The sequence below is a fragment of the Aspergillus caelatus genome (assembly GCF_009193585.1).
Source record: "Aspergillus caelatus strain CBS 763.97 unplaced genomic scaffold BDV27scaffold_50, whole genome shotgun sequence".
Classification (NCBI taxonomy): domain Eukaryota; kingdom Fungi; phylum Ascomycota; class Eurotiomycetes; order Eurotiales; family Aspergillaceae; genus Aspergillus; species Aspergillus caelatus.
Genome location: NW_022475313.1, coordinates 57,860 through 79,993, shown reverse-complemented (window position 1 = coordinate 79,993; position 22,134 = coordinate 57,860). Strand labels below are relative to the sequence as shown.

Genomic DNA, 22,134 nt, shown 5'->3' with positions numbered 1-22,134 from the left:
TGAGAACGGGGCTTGATGAAGGAAACAGTACTCGTTTTAGGTGGAAATATAGGTTTGAAAAGATAATGAATGAGATAGATAACTATTGAACTGTCGAATGTATTTCAATGTACAAGAATACGCTGATACCCCTTTCAATACACTGTGTACCTATACACCAGCCCAGATATATACCCGATGCATGTATATGTCTTGTCACCAGTGGCTCTCAGATAAACCGGTAGAGGCCCTCCGATACGCCCCTGACCCCATGGAATGGCAATAATAGATAAAGGAAAGAAAGTGAAGAAGTATACATAGCAAAGGGGGCTCGAGCTCATTGCTCGAGCCAGCCTATAACACGAACGACAGAGCAAGGGCAAAAATGTCACAAGAAATGTCTCAATTAGCCAAGCAGGATAGGATTGATACAACAAATCAAAACATGTTTCATAATATGAAGCCAGTGAAACAGATGACGCCTATATACGGCCCATTGCATTTGGGGTATCATGTAGCAAGAAATGGCAGGTCACGAGAGTGTGACGTAGAAAATAGAGGATAAGAAGGTTAAACGGTCAGGGAAGCTCAGCTTGTTCCGCCCATCTGGTATGGTTGTGAAGCCATAATACACGTCCTTTCTGTGGGACAATTACTTCCGGGACGACATCAATTTGCGGCCAAAGTTACGGATCGTCATTTTGTGACTAAATCGCAGTCAGCACAAGCACTCTACAGTCCAGTACAAATATAGCTCACCCCTCATCAGCCCCGTCCCAGCGCTTAGTTTCGGAACGGGCAATTGCAGTGCCTGAAGTCATAGGCCGGGATGGAGGATTCACAATCCTGCGAGATTGCTGCACACAGGTTAGCGACACTCCTAGTATTATTAGAACCATTCAACACTAACCTCCCAACGAGCATCCACGTCGACTTCACTTGCAGATCGAGCGTCAGACATTAGGCCGCTTTGCTCAATGCTGAGCATACTGGACCCTAAGGAATTTGAACGAACGAGTCGAGAGCTTCCGGAATGAACAGATCTCTGCGACTGTGACTCTGAGTATTCGCTATTCGAGTCCTGGCTCGTCTGGCTTTTATCAGATATCGTGATTGCCGCACTGTCAGGGTTGTGAAGCAGCTGAGAAGAGTTCGCTATATCGCGATATTTTTTCTGCTGTTGTTTCGTAGGACGATGATGTGAGAATTTATTCCCAAGTATTGCAGGTGCGTGAGATATAAGAGCCTTGATGACGTCTTTCTTCAGTCGCAAGGCCAAGTCCAAGTTAGACCATGTTTTGTTCCGATACTCCAGAATTGGCAGACGGAAGACGAAGTCGTGAATATCCTCCAGGTTATGATCTCCTTTGCCTTTGTAGCTCAAGCAAAGTACAACATCCCGCACCTTCACATGAGCTAGCGTCATGTAATTCGATGCGCGAGACATCATCTGGGATAGATCGTCGGTGGCTGCTTTGGACTTGCTCCTATTGGGTAGCTTGGCTAAACCGAACTTCTTCCCTTTATCTTCACCAACGCTGGTGCCTGAGCCATTTGCAAGGGTTTTGTCCGTGCCTTGTCTCGATAGCAATCGTAAACTGTCCGCAGATCTCTTAGTAGATAAGCCGCCACTAGTTGACGGACGCGCTGTCTGACGAGAAGGTTCGGAAGGTCCAAGTCGGTTGCTATCCTTATGGTGGGGCGTCATGGCGAGGCCTTTCAGATGATTAGAGCGTGCCGATCGGGGTCTAGCATCGTCAGATGACGTGAACGTCGGCTGTAACCTCAGTTCGATAGCGCCCGGTCCCTTCTGCGAGTCTTCTGTTGAGACATCCGTGTTGCTATGGGCGCTTCGAGGCGGGGCCGGACTTTCTGCCTCCTCATCTTCTTCGTCGGAATCTTCTAGTGGTTTCATATTCTTTATCATCAAGGGTGAAAAGCCCCCGTTTTCAAACCCACTCGCTCCGACATTAGGGAATATGTACTCGAACACCTTTTGGCCAAGCTCACGCTCCAGTTGTATCTTAAGCGGGAAAAGTGACACCTCAAAATTATCCACAACAGGGATACCGGCAACGGCCTCAAGCATGTGCCATTTAACCTTGATCATGTAATCATCCGGTGAGTCCAGAGGTTTGGCTTGGTCGAGATACGGCACAATGATTTGAGGGTAGATGGCATCCGGAAGAAGGTTCAATCCATACAGTCGTTCGACTGCTACGAGATTGTGGTTAGACCCATCACTATTGTCAGTACGTTCATATTCGGCATTTCGTAGCTGGAATTCGACTAATGGTTCGGTTTCGTCCTTCATAAGGTGCCAGACAACTTCGTGGGCTGATATGTTCCAACGCATGAGGCCATGGGCCCCAGACATTGTCGGATCGATTCTGCGCTGAGAAGTTGTTATTGCTTTCATCATAAAGAACAACTCATCTTCGCATTGAGCAAGGTCCTTTTCGAGCTCCATGCGATCTTCCCAGCCCTGTTTGTCCAGATATTTGGCATGAATTTGGAAATGCTCCTTGATCTCTTCCAGATGCCGAATTCGAGACTGCAGTTTAAACACCATCTCCGGTGCGCCTCTGAGGTCGCTGAAGTCTGAACTGAGCATGATTCTCTCCAGGCGTTCACTTCGGACTTTCTCCAGAGGCTCGCTGTAAAGCAGCAAATCAAGCACAATAATGTACATAGAGTAGTATTCAGCCGAGTCGCAGATAGCGCGGAAGTGAGGGAATTCGACGCTGATCTGATCTATTCTAGATTCCTCGCTGCGGAGACTATGCTCATGATCAGGTTGTCCCTTTGCCACTTCTTCGTTGTACTTCAGACGAAGATTGTTATACTTGTCGTATCTCAAGCTGGCAGAAGTCTTCTGAACAATCCTCGAGAAACCGAATGGATTCAATTCAAAGTCAAACATCGCTTCGATAGTCAACCAAGGCGGCCATGCTGAGCCTGGAGAATTGCCGTACTTGTTGCCCGCATAGAACTGCAAATGTTTCATCAGATTCTTTTGCGTTGCAACGAAGAATTGAGCACCATCCATCTCGAGGGAGAAGCGGCGCTGTACCAGACCACTGACATCGTCAGAAACACGTTCCTTGTCCATGATTGACACGACCTTCAGCTGCATGCCCTTCGCAGCAACCAATACGACCGACTTTTGGTTCTTCTCGCTTTGGAGCTGGATCTGAGGAGCGATAAGCCGCAAGTGATAGCTATTTTGCGGTGTGAATTCCGGTGAAATATTCTCACTAGAATCATCAGACTTTGAGCTGTCTTGTTTCTTGTGGTCAGAGCCCTCTTGTTCGTCGGCATTTACAAAACGTTTCGCATCGTTTAGTAGTTGCTCGATACGATCTTCCACGGTTCCGTCCTCTTCATTATCCACAAGCCCACGGATGTCAGAGGGGCGTCTCGACGCACTTTTGAACAACTTGGAATGCCTCCGCTGGTTCTTGCTTTGTTCGTCGACGATATCGAGAATAAATTTGACCGCCCTTCGAGACATGTAATACACAAATCCACGCCTCTGGCTCACCTGGTGACTGTAACGCAATATGATGTTCCTCAGTGAGTTGTTCCATTTTAGCTGAGTATTGTGTATTATGAAACGATTGTTGAAATTGGTGGAAAACTCGTCGTGAGGCGACGAATAAAGCCCGTCCATATCCGCATCCTTGCCATCGTTACTCGAGTCTGCATCTGTCCCTACTCGGTTGGTAACATCGGCTGCGACGGTTTCAGGGCTTGTTTTTGTTGAACTCATTTCTTCTCGAGCAAGTTGCCGCTCGAGACGCTGAAGTGCGGAGGCAAGGAAAGCCCGCCGCCGAGCGAGAGATTGCGCCTGCTTGATGTAGTTCTCATGGTCCGTCCGTAGTGAAGGATCCTGATCGACATCCTTGGCCATGCGAAGTTCTTGCTCTCCAATTGTGCGTTCCCAATCCTGGACCTGTGTTTCAACATGGGCAAGACGCTCTCTGATTAACTGCATTTGCACTCTGCGTGGCTCATTACTCTCGGACATGACACATGCGTGAGTAGGCTCATTGCCGAATGTACTGTAGCCTGTCTCGTCTGGACTTATGTCGCCATGATCTGTCTGGCGGAAATAAGTAAACCGTGGTGTAAATGCTAATGGCAAAATCTGCGTTCGTGGGTTCGACTCTTGAGGAAGGATCCAATCCAGCTCCACGAAATCATCCATATCGATCCAATCGAGATTGTGATCCGGGATCGTAAATCGGGAAAGATCGACGGAGGGCACAGGCTGCTGGAACGACGAGATAATATCGTTCTTGTTTTGCTCAATATCATCCAAGTTTGTCCCTTCAATACTAGCCGAAACAGCTCTAAAATCTGCAGCTTGCAAATCTAGCTCGGCTTGGTTAATCCGCATGGCGCTCGCCTGGGTCTGCTTGAGGCGTCCCTTTGCCAGTGTCTTAACCTGCTCGCGTCTCTGGTGCACATCAAGCTTCAGACTGTCCAAGCGAACCTTGATTCCTGTCGCTGTAACGACGTCCTCGCCATAGTCTTCGCGATCCTTGTGCTTGTACATGTGAGCTACAAACAACGGAGCGAAGAGCAGTTGATACTTCACAGTGGCAAGATGACGATTGAACTTCTTGCTAGTCTTGGTGATGCCGGGCCACAATGGACCTTGACGAACAGGAAGTGACATTACCCCAGAGAAAAGAGACCACCAATTGAAAAAGTGAGTAAAGAATCGCGGAGTGAGATGGACAGTATTGTAGCTAGTGGGTGATTCAACACGGTCGACAGACCAATCCCTACTCTCTGGGGCAAGCACAGAGATTGATAGATGGATATGGTTACTCCGGAACCCACGATAGGCGTCATACACCGCACGTTCGGAGGGGTCGACATATTTTGGATTCTGGAGGACAACCTCATAGTGCGGCATGAATTGGAACGACCGCCTCTTTTCATCGACATTACGTTCGAAAACAAGACCTACGACCCATTTTACTTCGCCTGACAATTTCATCACAACTTTCTTGAAATGGGCCGCGTTCTTCAGCTCGCTTGACGTCGTGCTTTCCAGGTCCTGGGCCGTGGCCTCGGCCATGAAGCGGGCTTCGTGACTGTAGTCTGGAATCGCTAGCACATACTCCCCACTAGTAACACTCATGAACTCCTTCGGATCATCGCTAGTGTGGACTTCCCATTTGACATCCTTGCGCCAGCACATGACGAATCCACTTCCAAAACCGGTTACGACATACGGATCACGAGAGCCTTTCAAACGCAAGTGAACATCCCCGTCTTCTTTCCAGAGAATTCGAAGGCGGGAATGAAAGCTCAATCGAATCTTGTCCCAGAAGCCAACCCTGTCGGAAGGATCAATTTCGGGTTTGGTGAATCCCTCTATAATCTTCATCATATCCTGGATGACAGGCTGGTAGGACATACCCCAAGAAATGCTCGTTGGAAGACTCGTGTTGATCTCGATTGTCGGATCAGAATACGTCTTGACAGGGCTTACCGATCGCCAAACGCTCATTTCGAACGAAGGACTTCTGGACCCGTCCGGAAGTTCGGTTGGAGAAACAAGCTCTACTTGGACTTGCCTGGCCGATTTATAATCACGATATTCTTCCGCGATGACAAAGTTGGTTCGAAGTGACCAGCTTGGAAGCCTTGGTGATTGTCCAGGGCGTAGAGCTGGTATGTGCAACAAGTCCAAGGGATAATCCCTTAAGTTGACGCGGGCCTCTCCCATGTCCAACTGGAAGCTCATTGGAATGAGTAATGCATATTGTGTAGACATTGGAATGCCTTTTCCAATCCTGTGGAGGAATGTTGGATAATCTTCCAAAGGAAAGAACGGCTTGTCTATAACAAGATTGATATCGCTTATTAAGGCCGCCATAAGAGCAGGCCTGTTCGGAATAGAGAGCACAGTCTCCGTCTCCTCCACGTCCTCAGGTGGCTCATCGGCTCCAGAGAAGAGGTTTCGTACTTCTTTGATCGAGGTACCCTGGAACTTCAAGGCACCATCGATCTTCTTCTTCCAGCTTCTTGCATTGTATTCCTGGAGTCGATACCAGGCCACTTCTGCTGATATCTTTGATTCGCCCGAGAGACAAGCTGCACCTTCAGTGTCATAGCGAAATTTTCTTCCCCGTCCACGCTTACTGTCATCTGCATCACTACTGCGCGGCTTCGCATCGGCACTTTTGCTTCTTTTCGACTCCCCGCTAACCCTCTCACTGCGAAGGGTTCTGTGACTCGACTTTGCACGCAATCTCGATGAGGCGCGCCGTTGATCACATTCCTTAATCTTCTGGACTTTCAACTCGTATGCCTCTTCTCTTGCCAGGCGCTGGCGTTGCTCCAGGAGGCCAGCACGATATATGCATCCTAGTTTCCATTCAAATGCATCATCTTCCATTTCAAACAACAGTGCTTTGCTGCGCAGTGATATCCTGGGTACTTTCTTCGGTTCCTCCGGGTCTCTTGACGAGTCAAACTCCGCCGTATGGTTTTTGAAGCGATGGTGAAGTTGCTTGAGGGCCTTTGATGTATTAATCACGTTGTCAAAAATGCGATGCATCACCATGTGGTGCGGGACGCCCAAGCGGATAAAATCAGCCCACACGTCTATCGACTTCTCTTCGGTCAAATTGACGCCCTGCTTTAATTTGGCAGTGCGGAAATCGACTCTGACATTGGTCATACCGATAATTCGTGCCCAGACCCCCTTGAGTTTAGGGGCCTCAGCATGGAGCCGAACTAGGTGAGCTCGAACAAATGGAACAGAGAGTCGGTGAGAGCCAGCAGCAAGCCCATAAATCTGGAGCATCATAGGGGGATCTGAGGGAAGGAAAGTTTTAACCTGAACAACAGTAACTCTGACATCTACCGTAATAAGCTCATTCCTTTGTACGAATGGGCGGGGCGACGAAGGAGGAGAGTTCCAAGGGGAAGGGGTCTGAGGTGTTGTTGCTGGAGAACGTTGGAAGAAAGCGCTCTGGATCACGGATACGGCAACTCCTACGCAGTAATAACGATAAAGGGAATACTGTAGGTAAACACCCTTTATCACGGAGTTGACGTGGAAGATAGGCCCAAGACGGTCGCTCAAGGTACTTAAAGCCACCTCGAACCTGGGAAGTGAAAAGAAAGGCTCCGCCTCCAGATAATCTTCAGATTCTATAACAAATCCTTCAAAACCACGAACATGCAGAGCGAGTCGCCTCCCGTCTGCAGCACCACGTTGTGTTTGTCTTGGGGGTGATGTCGGAGGAAACCTGAAGGGCGATTCGTCGCCGATCGTAGAATGACTGGGAGTCCGTCGCCGTACGATACTCACATTGGGTTGTTCGGTCTTTTGTGCTTTATAATCTGCGGTCCACGAATGAAGCTGGAGGGAAACCCCACGAGACAGTTCTGAGACCGCTTCATCCACACCGGCGATTTCCAGGCTCAAGCCCGTGGCTTCAAATTGGAACCGGAGCAGCCAAGGGGGAAGGCGCCTCAGAACACTAGGTTTCCGCTCTTCAAGCGACATTGAAACCTTTCTCCTCGGCTTCACTTGGGCTCGGAACTGTTCAATCACCTGTTGAATGCCTCGATTGACCTCTCCATTGACCATGTGGGCAGAACATGTATTCAATGACCCGGAAGCGATCACGCATACCTCTGGGGATGCACTAAGAAGGACTTTCAGTTCCATATTGTCCGTTGTGAGTAGATTATGTTTGACTCCCAGTGGTGTTTGATAATACAGTTGGTGGGACGCCACCCGGTAAATGGACGATAAGGAATAGTGGACACCGCCTTCCGATGAATGAGAGGACTCTATGTCGAGTGATATTGAGGATATAGAGCATATGAGTAGATTGTAGTCTTCTGTTGGGCCATCGGAGGCTTCGGAGATGGGCAAGATGAATCGAAGAACAGGCTCATGAACCGAGAGCTTGATACTTGCTTTAGGGAGCAACCGGGATATCAGTCGGTGATTGTTTCTCTTCTTCCCACGGGGGGAGGATGTTCTATCCTGAACCAATCCCAGAAGCCGAGAAACATGCCTTGGTTCTAAATCGATGGAAGGAGACGTTACCACAAGATTTGCAAACAGGATGTTAGTATTTCGCTCTTCCGGGTTCCATTCACTGAACGAGCTGATCGTCTTTGATGGGAGAGTTGTCTTTATGGTTGTAGTGGCCATAGGTATGTAAAGGATATTATCCGTCTCCCCCGAACTGTCGTCTAAACTGACCGAAAGAGAGATGGCAGCGAGGAGGGCTTGATGCGCGACGTCGTTCCGCTGGAAATACATGCGATGAGCGGGACTATTCTGATCCATCCGATGCAGATCAATCCCTATCTCATGGGATATAATGTTCAGATAGACGGAACTCTGCTTTGGCGAAGGTGGCTGGATAGCTCGCGATAACCTAAAAAAGCTCAAGGCTATCTGGATTTCATGTATTCCCCGCAACAGAGAGCTGGCAAACTCCTTTGAATCGGCAACGGTTTGGACAAGTGCATCATCCTGGCTTCCAGGCTTGTCCAATTCCTCCACGAAGTCTGCAAAAGACACTTCATCGTCCGCTTCACACTTTGAAGCTTCCGAGAAGGATTGCCGGAACTTCTTGATTCTTTGTGCGAGTGTCATCAGATCATCGTAAGGAATATGCATTCTCCCGATCTTTAGAGCAATCGACGCATCCCTAAGCCCTTCAAGGTCTTTATGTAGCATCCCATGTACATTGACTCCAATGTTGTCTAGCAATTCTGTTGGTTCTCCTCCTTCGACCGTAAGAAGGACATTTTGCACCGTCATTATCCATTCGGCTGGCCGGTGTTCACCGGACTCATACTTTTTGCGGCGGAATAGCTTCCCTCTGTCCACCATCTTACGTCTAGTGTCCACTGCCAATGACAGGCTTCCCACCTGAATTTGGCCAGCTTCAAGAAAATTCACGGTAGTGTTAACCGCCACAACATCCACCAATTTCAGCCAGTGTATTTTGCGATGTAGCCGCTTCACTTGCTCTTTTAGCTTGGTTAACGTTCTCCAAGTCTTGCTCCGCCCTTGGAAGGAAGCGTTATCTTCATCCTCTGGCGGGGAAGAATCCCCTGGGCTGGTGGGCTCCGATGCATCGGGGTGGTTTCCATTGCGCTTACTCTTGGCCAGAGCTGCGGGGTCCACGGTTACCTTCAAGTCGGTCAATCGAAGGCTGAGCCATGTCGGTTGGGCAAACGAAGGGGGGTGTAAAGACAGTCCAAGGCCACGAAGTTCAATCTGCACTCCTTGCTTCGGGACGTATGCGATGCGGCGGAGAGAAAAATAGCCAATGCGTTGTATGGAGATTCCCGTCGCGATCCGAACGATGGCGAAGATAAGAAATGAGAAGAGGTAGAGGAGAAGGAACCCGACAAGGATCGTGGTCGGGCTGAAGAGCCTCATCGTGGCTCGCGGTCAGGAGGGCTGATCCGTTGAATAGGACAAGTCCAGCGCAGCAATTGAACCATCGAGATGCGAGACTAGGAGGTCGTTAATAATTCCACGGGATACGATCAAGGCCGTCAGCTTCTGTGTTCATTCAAGAATTTTTATTTTTTTTTTTCCACGGTGGGGAGCACCTCCGAAGCATTCAATCTTCAAAGGGCTCGAAGCCGGTGAGGGCCAGGTCTCCGTTAAGACCGGAACTGTACACCAGCCGGAGAAGCGACGCAGGAGGTACGTAAGAACTGCGAGTCACTCATGCTTCTGAACTGAGGGGGAAAAGTAAGAGGACAAAAGAGAGATGCAGTATAGGACAGGATGGGCGACTCGGGTCCGACGAACCATAGATCTATCTAACTTTCATGTACTAGTAAGCAAAAAGACAAGTCGAGCCAGTCAATCACTAGTCCTTAGTCGTCGAGCTGGTCGCGCGCGGGCAGAACTGGAAGCGGAAAGCCGCCCACTTGGACCCAAACGGGGAGTCTTCTGGTAGGCTTCCGTTCTGGACGGTCGGCTGTCTCGGCTGATTCCTGCTACGAACTAATTGGATACGGTTCCACGCTGCATTTTACCCTTTTCGACCACGCATGTCATATACGTGAGCTGCGATGTTCTGTAAAGTACATACATACGTAGCCCCTATTTCTCGGTACTCTGGTGGGGGGCTCTTGCTTCATGATTTACATTCTGGGTAATTACGGAGTAGTAGTAGCTCATTCCTAACTGACTTATCTACTAGTACCTTGCATTCCGCCACTACTCTCTTCATCATGTTACAGACGTTTCATCGGAACAAAGCTTTCTCCAGGAAGATTACTTACACCAATCAAGAACCACCTACGTAATGGTCATACCGACGTGTCCAATCTCACTAGTACTAGATACACGTCCATGGGTGCACCTCCCTACAACTTGACTCGCTCGCTTATGAAGATTGGGCCTGTCAGATTTCTAAATAAATCCTAATACTATACAGCTTATCGTACAGACCATTCATTTCCCGTAAACTAATATACAAGACGATGTACATATGTATGTCCAAGGGGGCACACTGTAATTTCAGAATTGTCCCCTCCACCCTTTCCTGCAGGTAAAACTGAGCATGTTTTGACTCCTCCACAGAACAGGAGGTCCCGTATTTACGCCGTCGATAATACATCACATAGTAGTGCTCGTGTTTAGTAAAAAATTCAAGGGCGAACTCCCTTGAAGCAATAAGGGTCGTCCGGTATTCATCTGGCTTCGATCCGACAAACGATCGAATGGCAATTTCGACAGGGGACCATCTCTTAGGGGAGAAAGAATACTGATCGATTCTCTGTATTACTTTGGTTCGGGTTTCGGTGGTCCTGCTTCTGATCCACGGGACTTGGACTTTTCAAGTTCTTCAATCTTTTCATCAAGAAGTGCCATCTCAGCCTCAATACTCAGCAATTTTTCGCTTAGAAGCCCTCTATAGTCATCATCCGAAAGAGACTTGAGAGGGATCCATTTCGAGTCAGCGATTCGCTGGATGATTGGCTTAGATGGAGCATTGGCCTGCTCTATTTGCCATTTGTCGATCGCATTATAAGAGCCTTGCCCGAGATAGCCTAGTAACGAAAAGACGACAACCCCTGGAATGAGTCGACCTCCTGATCGTTGTTCACACGTCAGTCATCGACATCCAATTACCGGAGCTTGGCAGTAAAGCTTCAGAGGGTTAAATAGTAAATACCCATTAATCTTGTCACGGCTCCGCCAGCAATTCCTCCTGACAAGGCGCTGACATAAGCGCGTTGTTTCGCGGTGGCATTATCTTCATAATGGAGCTTCAAGATATTGCTCCTTAGCCCTGGCAAAGAGAGTTCAACACCAAAAAAATTTCCCAACATCTGGAAAGCAGGAGGATAAGAAACTTACACCAAAAAGAGGTTCCACAGGCGAACCAATGGATACCACAAGATATAGAATGAATCACTGGGTGGCGAGAAGAACGAACGACGCCTGAAATCCCTCCATAGACAAGGCCTGCAGAGCCTGCATGATAAACCAGTAAGCAGCCGGATAACACGGTACATTTAGTCCCAAAAAAAAAGTGTATCTTTCGAGCGACTGAATCAAGAGGTAGGTTCTATGAGCAAAGCCAACACTAACCGCTTAGAGCTCCCACCTTCAGGGAAGAGAAAAGAGCGTTAGGTTCTAAATTCGGATTTTGACTATTCTGGTCACTCATCTTGTGAACCGTCCAGACCGCAAACCAGAAGCTCGAATCAAATCCAGATATATCACTACTACTGCCATTGGCATCTTTTATTGTCTGGATGGGCGAAGGGCGGTAGTACACGTGATATGTGAGATTATGTAAGGCGATGCATGTTAACTAGTTAACTAGTTACGTCGAGGGCACATGACAAGTTATTTATTCTCTTTTCACTACGATTTTGTCCTCCACGTTATTAATTTTTCATATATAATGGGTCTTACTTTTTTAATTAAATATATTGCAATGATTAGATGTGAGAGTCTGGTCCGGTTATGTAGCACCTCAACCGGCTGTGATAAGTATAGAATTGGCGAAGATGTCCTTGGGGAACAATGGAATCCACATTCATCTAGGGTTCCTGACTACCCGAGTCAAAATTCCCAGGGCCCAGCGGTTGCTATGCAGTTCTATAATAGGTTAATTGTTCGTCAATTGTTTATCGAATAGCATCAAGCCAACAGGATGCTTCCGTTCGTATCCTAAGTAGTAATAAAGATCATGGAACGCATCCTGCACGGCGAAAATCGTCAAGTACAATTCCAGAACAATGCCATTTGCGTCCAACCTGCAAGGGAAGAGATCAACCGCTTAAAGCCAAATGAATTTTTAGTTTTACGATTTTAGTGCTATGAATCCTCTTAAAATTGTCAAAACTAAAATCCTCCTTCGCCGGTCATAATAAAAAATAATATAAATAGAGATAAAAAAAAAGAAAAGCAAAGAAAAAAAAAGGTGGGGAGTTCTAGTAGTTTGACCACTTCTCCGCAAAGCGAGGTTGCAAGAAAAAGCCCTCTTCGCGGGTTTGGGTCGAGGCGCAAACCGAAAAGCCGCACCAACACTTTTTGAGGCTGACTTTTCTAGCGTCATCACTAAAAATTATCCTCGCGGATTAACTCACTTTCCCCTCTGTTCTTCACTGCGGAGCTCTCCTGCAAAACACCCCCCCCATTTCACATCGTCTTGTTTAAAACTAGACGCCACCTTTCGCATTCTTACAGTCTTCCTTATCGGAAGTCATTTTATCTATTTCTCAACTCTCCCGTGTGAGACGCGCACAAGTGCTTCCCTTGGCGCGTTTCTGGATTTCCAACAACCGCAATCATGGGTGTGTTTCTACCCCTCTCAGGCATAATTACGCTCTCACTTTATGACAGCGCTGTCGTCTTTCTTATCGACAATGGATACTAATAATCATTTCTCCAGCGCCTAAGCAGAAAGCCCAGAAGATGTCCATCAGCACCTTCTTAGCTGATGAGAGTAAGTTAACCCCGTGAATCTCCGCGGGGCGATCAGTGCTAAATCATTAGACTTTGGCTCTTGGGCCGACGAGATGGATGACATGCCTTTGCCTGGTAAGTGACAGATTCTATTCCAATGATCGAGACTGGATGACCTCGTACTGATACAAATGACTACTAGCCGGTACGTTGTTAACACTGCTTGCTCACGATGTTTGCTACCCACCTGGATAGACATAGTCTAATACAATGTAGCCCCTCCTCAGCCCAGGTTTGACAGCGATCGCCGTGCTGGTGGCCTCTCGTCCGCTGGATTCGGCAGTGGCTTCGGTGGTACACATCCCTCCTCCCCCCTGTACGGTATCTTACTTTATCTGACAATGAGAAACAAGACCGTGAACGTGGTGGTTACGCCGTGAGGGAGCCCCTCCCCCTCCCCACCCAGCCTCCGTATACTGCCCACGTCGGAAACTTGTCCTTTGATGCGACTTCGGCTGATATCTCTGACCTCTTTGTCGACTGTGCTGTGACGAATGTTCGTATTGTGGAAGATAAGTTGACGAAAGCCCCTAAGGGCTTCGGATACGTCGAATTCGAGACCGTAGACGGTTTGAAGAAGGCTCTCGACCTCTCCGGCGCCACCCTGCAGGGAAGGGCCATCCGTGTCAGCATCGCAGAGCCTCGTAAGTGTTTCGATATTAGGTTCATTATACACCCACTGACACTTCTACAGCTAAGGAACGTGATGTCAAGGAATTTGACTGGACTCGCAAGGGCCCGCTTCCCGCCCCCGAGGCCCCGCGCCGTGTGCCTGACCGCTCCTCCTTCGGACGTAACCTGGACAATTTCTCCGATGCTGGTAGCGAACGTGCTGGTGGACGCCGCAACTTCGAATCCGATGGCAAGTTCCGCGATTTCGGCAACTGGGAGCGAAAGGGTCCTCTCTCTCCCACCGGCCCAGTGAGAGAAGGTGGCCGTCCTCGCACCAACGAGGGATCGGGTTTCAGAAAGAGCTCACCTGCCTGGGGTGAGGGACGTTCCCAGGATGGCTCAAGGCCCCCACGACGTGAATTCCAAGAACGGGCACCTACTGCAGCTGAAATGGACAACGCCTGGAGATCCAAGATGCGTCCTGATCAGCCTAAGGAATCTAGCAATCCTCCTTCCCCCGCTGCCGCTCCTGCATCCCCTGCCGCCCCTACGAGGCCAAGACTGAACCTTCAAAAACGAACTGTGACCGACGCCGTGTCTAGCCCGGCTGCGAGCACTGGAACTGGGGCCAGCCCATTCGGTGGCGCCCGCCCGATTGATACCGCCGCGAGAGAGAAGGAAGTTGAGGAACGGCGCCAACTAGCTTTGCGGCAAAAGAAGGAAGCCGACGAGAAGGCCAAGGCTGAGAAGGAGAAGCAGCGACCTGCCAAGGATCAGGCCAAGGGCGACAAGGCCGGCACATCCGCCGATCCTAACGGTAGAGATACTGCTGATACCCCTCAGGGTGCGAAGAACTTCGAAATCCTCCGGCGGGCCGGTGAGGACGAGAGTGGCATGGCCGCTGACCAAGATCAATCAGAGGAGGCCAAGCCTGCTGCGAAGGCTGAAGCCTCAAATGACGCCGCCGCTAGCAAGGAAAACGGTAGCTGGAGGCGGGGTCCTGATCAGCCAGCCGATGCTGCTGACGAGGAGGGCTGGAGCACCGTGAGCTCGAGGCAACGTAACAACCGCCGTGGAGCCGGCCGTTCGTTCGCATAGATCTAACGATACCCCGAATGCAGTCATTGCTCGACCGAAACTTCACATTCCTTCCAGAGCGAAATCCTGCTCACGAGGCTCTTCGTATGCTGCCTTGATATTACTGTCGCTTGCGGCTATCTCCAGGTAGCGCGTTTTCGAGAATGCTCTGCGAACAACCTTCCCTTCAATTGATGAGATTTTTTGGCTATGTTAATGACTGTTTGTTTTCAATACCAATCGTCCCGCTTCTCTCTGCTCTCCATTTCTCTCTGATTGATTCACGACTTTTTCCGTCAGTCAAGATCCCCGATTCACGTCTAGTCTTTGCTACCGTTGTCCGGCATGTCGAAAAGTTTTCTATGTTTCTTTTTACCCCCTCTTCCTAGTTGCCCTTAGTTTCCTTCCGAGCTAGTGATTCTCATGTATGTGAATGGACTTAGTATACACTTGTGACCTTTACGGCCGATCTGGATGGAAAGACGCTATGGTATTCTTAACGATGGTTTCCTTTTCTTCCGCGTTTCTCGGCTTTGTTGTGTCCAGTGATTCCCCCCTTTCGTTGTCTTGTTCGGGATCGGGGGATGGCGTGCGGAGTCCTATTCTTCTTGTTCTTCTAACGGAGCCATGTCCCCCTTCCTAGTTGACGAGACAGCCATGCGAATAAGATGACGACTCAGCGACTTGAAGAGGTAATTTCTCGGAGCCAAAGAACGGTAGTCTATCTTACAAGCCAGGCTTATAAAAGTGAACCAAAACAAAAGAAAGGAAAAAAAAAAAAAAGACTATCTTCCCCTTTTGCTCTTTCTCCCTCTTTTAATCCCTGATACTGGTAATCATATACGGAGCTTATTACATGGGATGCCGCTGGGCTTTTATTGTATTTTCGTCGTGCCTTGATCAGCTCTTTTGTTCAGTTAACCCGAGGTGATAGAATGAGCAGTACTGTTTTTTTTTTTTTTTTTTTTTGCTTGTTCTAATCGCTAGCATCCATGGGCCTCTAATTTAATCCCTGTAGAACCGGACGAAGCGAGAGGCCATAGTGGCCATGGCCCACCCAATGAGTAGTCTACGGTATAGGCTTTTCTCATTCTGATACCCCGAATAAGTAATCCGATCCACTTGGGATGCGGACTTGGGGAGGCTGGGGGAGCCTTTCAATCATGCAATCATCCCACACTTGCTGTCGACCGAACCAGATTTGGAAAGATAAGCACAAAAATATACTTTGGCCAACTCACCCACCACAATCATAATATGTTCGGCATATCTTTTCTGCGTTACTATTAAAGATCTATAGATCTATATTTAATGAAGGAAATGGGTCTCCTTCGTTTTTGTACTTGTATAAATTTTTCTTTTATCTCTGTTCTTGATACCCCCCGCAGCCCGGCTGAACGAAAGGATGCACCGGAATGATATCCAAGAAAATTATGTGCCGGTGGCTTCCCCACCGTGGAAGCTGGAGTTTCGGTCGTCGAGGAGATTTGTGATCTCGGTGGTGTCGATGGCTGTCTTTACGGTTTGAAGTCATATACCTGGTTCTCTTTGGTGATGTATGCTGACGGCGATGGTAGGATATTTTCATCTATGGCATGGTGTGTTGTAACGCAACAAGCAGATTTCTTGCGGGTTAAGTGCTGATGGATTATGGGCTGGTTAGATCGTTCCAATCCTGCCTGTGGTTCTGAAAACGCGGGTGGTTGTGCCTGATGATCAATGTAGGTGGTTTTCTGCCCCCTCGCCCTCTGCGATTGAGATGAGTTGACAAATCATTGACGAAATTATACAGTACAGCAATGGATGTCTATCATGCTTGCCGCGTTTGGGGGTGCTATCTTTGTTGGATCTCGTAAGTGTCCTTTTCTTACAGTCATGAGCAAACCTGATTGATCCCATGGATATAGCTATATTCGGCTATTTTGCCGACAAGGGCACCTCGCGCCAGGTACCATTCATCTTCGGTCTACTCGCGTTAGGTGGTTCGACTATCATGTTCTGGATTGCCCGGACACTCTCTTCGTTGGTCATTGCGCGAGTCCTGCAGGGCTTGTCTGCGGCAGTCGTCTGGACGGTCGGCATGGCTCTTGTTGTGGATACGGTGGGAAAGGACCAGGTTGGAGCGGCTATGGGATATGTCTCCATGTCTATGACAGTGGGAACTGTTTTTGGTCCTTTCATCGGAGGGGTCGTGTAAGTTATGTGTTGAATAAAGATGCCCTTACCTCGCTGACCCGTATAGGCTATCGCGGATAAGTTACGATGCCGTATTTACGATCGCTGTCGGACTAGTCGTCCTGGATATCCTCCTTCGACTTATCATGATCGAGCAAAAAACCGCCTTAAAATGGACTCAGCCAGAGATCGCTAATGAAACAGAGGGGTTGCTTCGCAGGGCGGACGAAACTGGCAATGGCGTGTACCAAGCCACCCGACAGGATTGCTCTGAAGTATCGATCGATCCCCGTCATTCCGTTTGTTGGCCGGAGACCAGTGGCGAGCCAATTGCGAGCGGAAGGACATCTTCTATGCCACCTATCGTACGTTTGATGTGCTCTAGCAGCGTGTTGCTCTTTTTTGGAGCGACTATAGTCGATGCCATTTTGTGGTCTTCTTTCGACACCGTATGCGGGGCCCTAGTCACACTGTCTTGAATGCTTTGTTAACCAGTAGCTGTAGGTGCTTCCGCTTCATGTGATGGAGACATTCAACTGGGATCCCTTTTGGGTCGGAGTCTGTTTCCTGCCGTTGTTCGCGCCATCCTTCTTTTCTCCTCTAGTCGGTAGGTTTGGTGACCAGCAAGCCGAATGTCGATTGCATTTTAACTGATTTGAACAGGCGATGCTGTTGACCGTTACGGATCCCGAACAATTGCGTTCCTTGGGTTCCTGCTGGATTTCCCTACGTTTTTCCTCCTTCGGCTCATCACACATGACACGACACAAGACCAAGTTCTCCTTTATATATTTCTATTCATCGCAGGTATTGCATCGACCCTTCAGATGGTGTCCCTCATGACGGAAGTCAGTCTGGTCGTTGAGCGACATGAGAAGGAATCGCCGGGAATCTTTGGGAGTCAAGGAGGCATGGGGCAAGCGTATGGACTGTTCAATGTCGCCTGGTCGGGTGGCCAGGTATTGGGGCCATTGATCGCGGGGCTCCTGAGTGATCGGGGTGGGTGGGTGACGATGGTGAGCGTCTTTGGAACGATGAGTGGCGTCACTGCCGTGGTTATCGGCTTCTCAGATAGAAAGGTTCTGGGGTGTTTCAGAAAACAAACATAGCCTTGTGTTGGCTAATTTTCGGTATTTTGTCATATACGAACAAATTTTTCTATCAATGAGGGTATAATGACAGTTCTTGAACTTGGTTTTCAACCAATGCAGATCGTGGTGGCGGCTTCTCGGGACGAAAGTATATACCCAGTAGACTTGCATGATACTAATCACCAGCCGATAAAGGCTCCCTTCATCCAGGAACAAAACAAAGTTTCCCTGAAGAATGCCAGATCCTCACGTAAGGGGAAAATGGATACATAGTGACTACGTATAACTAATGGCTGGTATGTGTTTCCCAGGAGATAACGGCGGGTTGTTGGAGAGATGGCGGGAACAACGGTTGCAAGGGGGTGAAGGACCGCAAGGTTGGACGTTAGGAAGTCTCCTTGTAAGGAGGAATTACTTCCAGGAAGTTACCTCCTTTGAAGACAAAGACCGGAGAAGTAATGTCCCTTCAGAACAATCAGATTGTAGGCCAGCTTTTCTAGATTCCTGTCCGCAGTGGAAGAAGTCAAGTCGTTGGATTTACGAAATGACCCATCACAAACATGCGGGGACTAAAGGGATCCACACACGTGTGTCTGGCATCTGCTCAAGCGACAATCTATGATTTAGATCTGGGGAAGCAGGATGAGATGGTGCGATTGCCCGAGAGACGATCATGTTAAATACCGATATTATTGACCTGGATTGGAAGGAACTCACTAGTAAGTCAGGTCCCATGTATGATATGACGGTGGTTGGATTGTCCCTTTCCCAATAAATCCACCCCCAAATACTAAGAATAGATTAGAATACAAGTAAACAATACATCAGCAATACAACAGACACAAGGCGCCTAACGTCGGTAACTCCACACTTGCTTACCCGCCATCATTACATTTATTCCATCTGTTTGTCGACAGAACCCTTTCTTATCCTTCTGGAAATCCTACGGCTGGCACCCTTCCTGTCATTCTTCCCTGTTTGGAAGTGATGCGTGTGTGTGTGTGTCACTAACATTTAGCCATCTGTTTCTATTTAACTGGTTTGTCCCGTTCTCTGAAACTCTTACTTCAATTTCTGCGACACGAGATCCTTCTCATTTCCCTAACCCAATTTCCTACCCGACTTGCGCTGTCATCTTCAAGTCTGTCGGCGATTCATGAAAGACGCAAGATGTCGACCACAACGACCACTGCCGCCCTCACATCGACCACGCTGGTCGGCATGCTTCCCACAATAAACGCGACGGGTTTAATTCCCGGAAAGAACTGTCCAACCTGTGGCCAGGAGACGACTCTAGTACAAGAGCACGCCGCTGACCAGAGGAGGATCAAGGAATTGGAGCGGCAGATTAGCTTTTTGAGTGTCCAGGCTGCCCAAACAGGTAAATAAAACCACATCATGATATGCTTCAATGGTCATTATGGCTTTACACACACACACACACACACACACACACACACACACACACACACACACGAGATGTTCTATACTGACTGTAATCTCTCTTGGCAGCCGAGAAAGTCGCCGAGTATGAGCACGATCATCTCCGGACCCAGGCCTCCACATATACTTCGCGAAATGGCTCCTCTATATCATCTACGTCCTCAAACGAAATAAACCGACCCCTATCACCTCCTTCTAATTCGCAAGGTCGTCTATCGACTCTCACATCCTTTCTCCATTCTCGTGGACCCAGCAACACATCCCCGACCCAAACACCCGCGCAACCCGTCTCCCAGCCTCCGTCGCGGCAACCCAGCCCAGACCACACAGCCGAGCTGCAAAATGCGCTAGATCGCGAACAGAGCCTGCGACGAGCAGCGGAGTCACAATTATCGCAGGCCAGTTCCGAGCTGGAGGAGCTAACCGCGCAATTATTCAGCCAGGCCAACGAGATGGTGGCCCAAGAACGCAAGGCCCGTGCGCGGCTCGAGGAGCGAGTAGCGGTGTTAGAACGTCGGGACGTCGAGAAAAGGGCCCGTCTGGAGCGACTCGAGAAGGCGATGGAAAGGGTTGAGCGCATTCGGGCACTCGTTGGTGAGTGATTTGCGCTGGACAGGAGTCTACCACATCCTTCATTTTTTCTCCCATTTTTTTCACCTTAATTTTCTTTTGCTTGGTTGGTTATACCTATACCCTGGTGTTTACAGCGACTGCCCCTCGTGGTTTTGGAATTTGGCATGAGACATGACTCGATGTTTTTCGGGTTCATTGCCCATGAAGGTTATGATCAGCATCTATGGCGTTGGGCACTTAATTTTGGTTTTCTTTTAGCTTAGTGGGCAGTCGTGGGGCGTTTTTTCACGTATGTATATGTCCATATTGTCTATATCGATGTACATGGCGACGATATATATTCGTGTTTCTGTGCAGATATACAACGATCAGAATGTCTCTACTAGTTCACATACATAACATTTTCACATACGTCCAGACCACCCAAGAACACCAATATCGAGAAATATTTTCTCAATCCTATCCGAAAAAACTTTTTTTTTAAAAAAAAAAAAAAAAGAATCACCTTCAAATCCGCACGTTCTTGTGAACCCCGCCAAATCAGGAACTAGTTTCTGTGACCCACCCAACCCGGTTAATATCAATAAGAATTGTAACTTTAAGGGTTCGACCTTCTACTTATACTCCTAAATTCTCGAACTATCGATCGAATAATTTATCCCGGTACATATACATTATTTTGATTTCTTTATACACCGACCCCTATATACAAATCATCAACCCGACTAGAAACAAAACACCAATTGAAAAAACCCCACCATGCCCATCGGCGTAGCCATCATAGGAAGCGGTACGTTTTAACCTCAAATGGAATATTTGTATAAAAGTGACAAAACCCTAACGGAGAAAACAGGGAACTTCGCCCGCGAAGAACACCTGGTATGTGTCCTCGTAGTGAGCATCTCAACTTGACTCGGCCTTAACCATGGATAAATATAATCAGCCCGGCGTGCAAGCATCGGATGCATTCGACCTGAAAGCTATTTACTCACGGTCCCTCACTTCGGCCCAAACCCTCGCAACCGGGATCTCTGGAATCGACCTGTACTCGGAAGACGCAGGGTCGGGGAAAGGTTACGACGATTTGCTCAGTCGGTCGGATATTACGGCCGTTATTATAGCGTGCGTTGGTTCTACAGTATACTACGAGAGTTGACAGAGGAGCTAATACGAATACTCACGACCAAGTCTCCCCATCCTCGCACAGCCAGAGTTCATCCGCAAGGCCCTGACAGCGGGGAAACATGTTCTGTCCGAGAAGCCAATCGCGAAGGATCTATCTGCGGCACAGGACCTGATCAACCTCCACAACTCCCGTATTGTCAGCAGCAAGACTGTGTGGGCTGTGGCCGAGAACTGGCGGTATATGAGCAAGTTTGTGCGGGCTGCGGAGGAAGTGCGGAGGCTTGGCGGTGTGAAGAATTTCCGGGTTGTCATGAGGAGTATGATTAAGCCTGGGTCGAAGTATCATAGTATGTGTCTCTCCCCTTCTACTGGGTATCGATGGAGGAGGTATGGGATGGGTGGGCTAATGTGTGCGCGTAGAAACGGAATGGCGTCGGAAACCCGAGTACCAGGGTGGGTTTGTTCTGGACGGTGGTGTTCATGTTGTTGCAGCGCTGCGGTTGATTCTGGGACAGAGTGATGGTCTGGCTATGGTGGCTGCGCATTCGTCGTTGCGACAGGAGCATCTTGCCCCCGTCGATACTGTTGATGCATTGGTTATGACCCGGACGGGCGCTACGGGTGTGCTGTCTGTCTCGTATGGCTCGGAGATCAATGATTCCGTTTTTGAGTTTACGTGCGCGGACGGTGTCGTGACATTGGATTTTGATCGGTTGACGGTGAATGGTGAGGGTTATGATGTGCCATTTGAAGGTCGCGGCGTCAATAAGGAGCTTGCTGAGTTCGCAGAGTCTATTACCACTGGAGCTGGGATTGCGACCCGCTTGCGACCGGAGGAAGCATTGGCGGATTTGGAGGTGATGGAGGGCATCTTCACTAGTAGCGAGAAGTCTGGCGAGAATAGAAATCTGCACCTGCAGATCTGAAAGGGCTATAATTATAGACCAATGCAATAGAACAGATGCATAATACAAAGCATGTACAACATGGTATTGGAGTAGAATTGGAGATCAGAACTAAAGCATAACAATTGATACGGGAGACGATAAGAGAAGC

General features: G+C 48.7%; 6 protein-coding genes across 6 annotated transcripts; 4 read left to right on the top strand and 2 right to left on the bottom strand.

Moving 5' to 3' along the window:
• Positions 1–70: 70 nt before the first annotated feature.
• Positions 71–8,687, bottom strand: BDV27DRAFT_125206 (FMP27 family protein). Its single transcript, XM_032066275.1, has 4 exons — positions 8,238–8,687; positions 890–8,178; positions 739–836; positions 71–686 (listed from the first exon to the last, which is right to left on the bottom strand). The coding sequence occupies exons 2-4, from the start codon at positions 8,174–8,176 to the stop codon at positions 632–634; spliced, it is 7,440 nt and encodes a 2,479-aa protein (XP_031929577.1). The 5' UTR covers positions 8,177–8,178; positions 8,238–8,687; the 3' UTR covers positions 71–631.
• Positions 8,688–10,404: 1,717 nt separating this feature from the next.
• Positions 10,405–11,710, bottom strand: BDV27DRAFT_125203 (uncharacterized protein). Its single transcript, XM_032066274.1, has 4 exons — positions 11,597–11,710; positions 11,363–11,479; positions 11,178–11,294; positions 10,405–11,094 (listed from the first exon to the last, which is right to left on the bottom strand). Exons 1-4 carry the CDS (start codon positions 11,673–11,675, stop codon positions 10,784–10,786), a joined length of 624 nt encoding a protein of 207 aa, XP_031929576.1. The 5' UTR covers positions 11,676–11,710; the 3' UTR covers positions 10,405–10,783.
• Positions 11,711–12,567: 857 nt separating this feature from the next.
• On the top strand, positions 12,568–14,898 carry BDV27DRAFT_90860 (translation initiation factor 4B). The gene is made up of 6 exons (XM_032077926.1): positions 12,568–12,810; positions 12,909–12,962; positions 13,013–13,057; positions 13,199–13,276; positions 13,336–13,626; positions 13,677–14,898. Exons 1-6 carry the CDS (start codon positions 12,807–12,809, stop codon positions 14,690–14,692), a joined length of 1,488 nt encoding a protein of 495 aa, XP_031929575.1. The 5' UTR covers positions 12,568–12,806; the 3' UTR covers positions 14,693–14,898.
• Positions 14,899–15,947: 1,049 nt separating this feature from the next.
• BDV27DRAFT_125199 (MFS transporter) lies at positions 15,948–18,512 on the top strand. Its single transcript, XM_032066273.1, has 8 exons — positions 15,948–16,193; positions 16,249–16,269; positions 16,335–16,392; positions 16,464–16,523; positions 16,579–16,864; positions 16,914–17,295; positions 17,351–17,453; positions 17,510–18,512. The coding sequence occupies exons 1-8, from the start codon at positions 16,077–16,079 to the stop codon at positions 17,953–17,955; spliced, it is 1,473 nt and encodes a 490-aa protein (XP_031929574.1). The 5' UTR covers positions 15,948–16,076; the 3' UTR covers positions 17,956–18,512.
• A 288-nt stretch (positions 18,513–18,800) lies between these two features.
• On the top strand, positions 18,801–20,364 carry BDV27DRAFT_90813 (uncharacterized protein). The gene is made up of 2 exons (XM_032077925.1): positions 18,801–19,318; positions 19,450–20,364. The coding sequence occupies exons 1-2, from the start codon at positions 19,108–19,110 to the stop codon at positions 19,980–19,982; spliced, it is 744 nt and encodes a 247-aa protein (XP_031929573.1). The 5' UTR covers positions 18,801–19,107; the 3' UTR covers positions 19,983–20,364.
• A 261-nt stretch (positions 20,365–20,625) lies between these two features.
• BDV27DRAFT_125196 (Gfo/Idh/MocA family protein) lies at positions 20,626–22,129 on the top strand. Its single transcript, XM_032066272.1, has 5 exons — positions 20,626–20,743; positions 20,807–20,832; positions 20,897–21,075; positions 21,142–21,425; positions 21,499–22,129. Exons 1-5 carry the CDS (start codon positions 20,713–20,715, stop codon positions 22,002–22,004), a joined length of 1,026 nt encoding a protein of 341 aa, XP_031929572.1. The 5' UTR covers positions 20,626–20,712; the 3' UTR covers positions 22,005–22,129.
• The last annotated feature ends 5 nt before the right edge of the window (positions 22,130–22,134 follow it).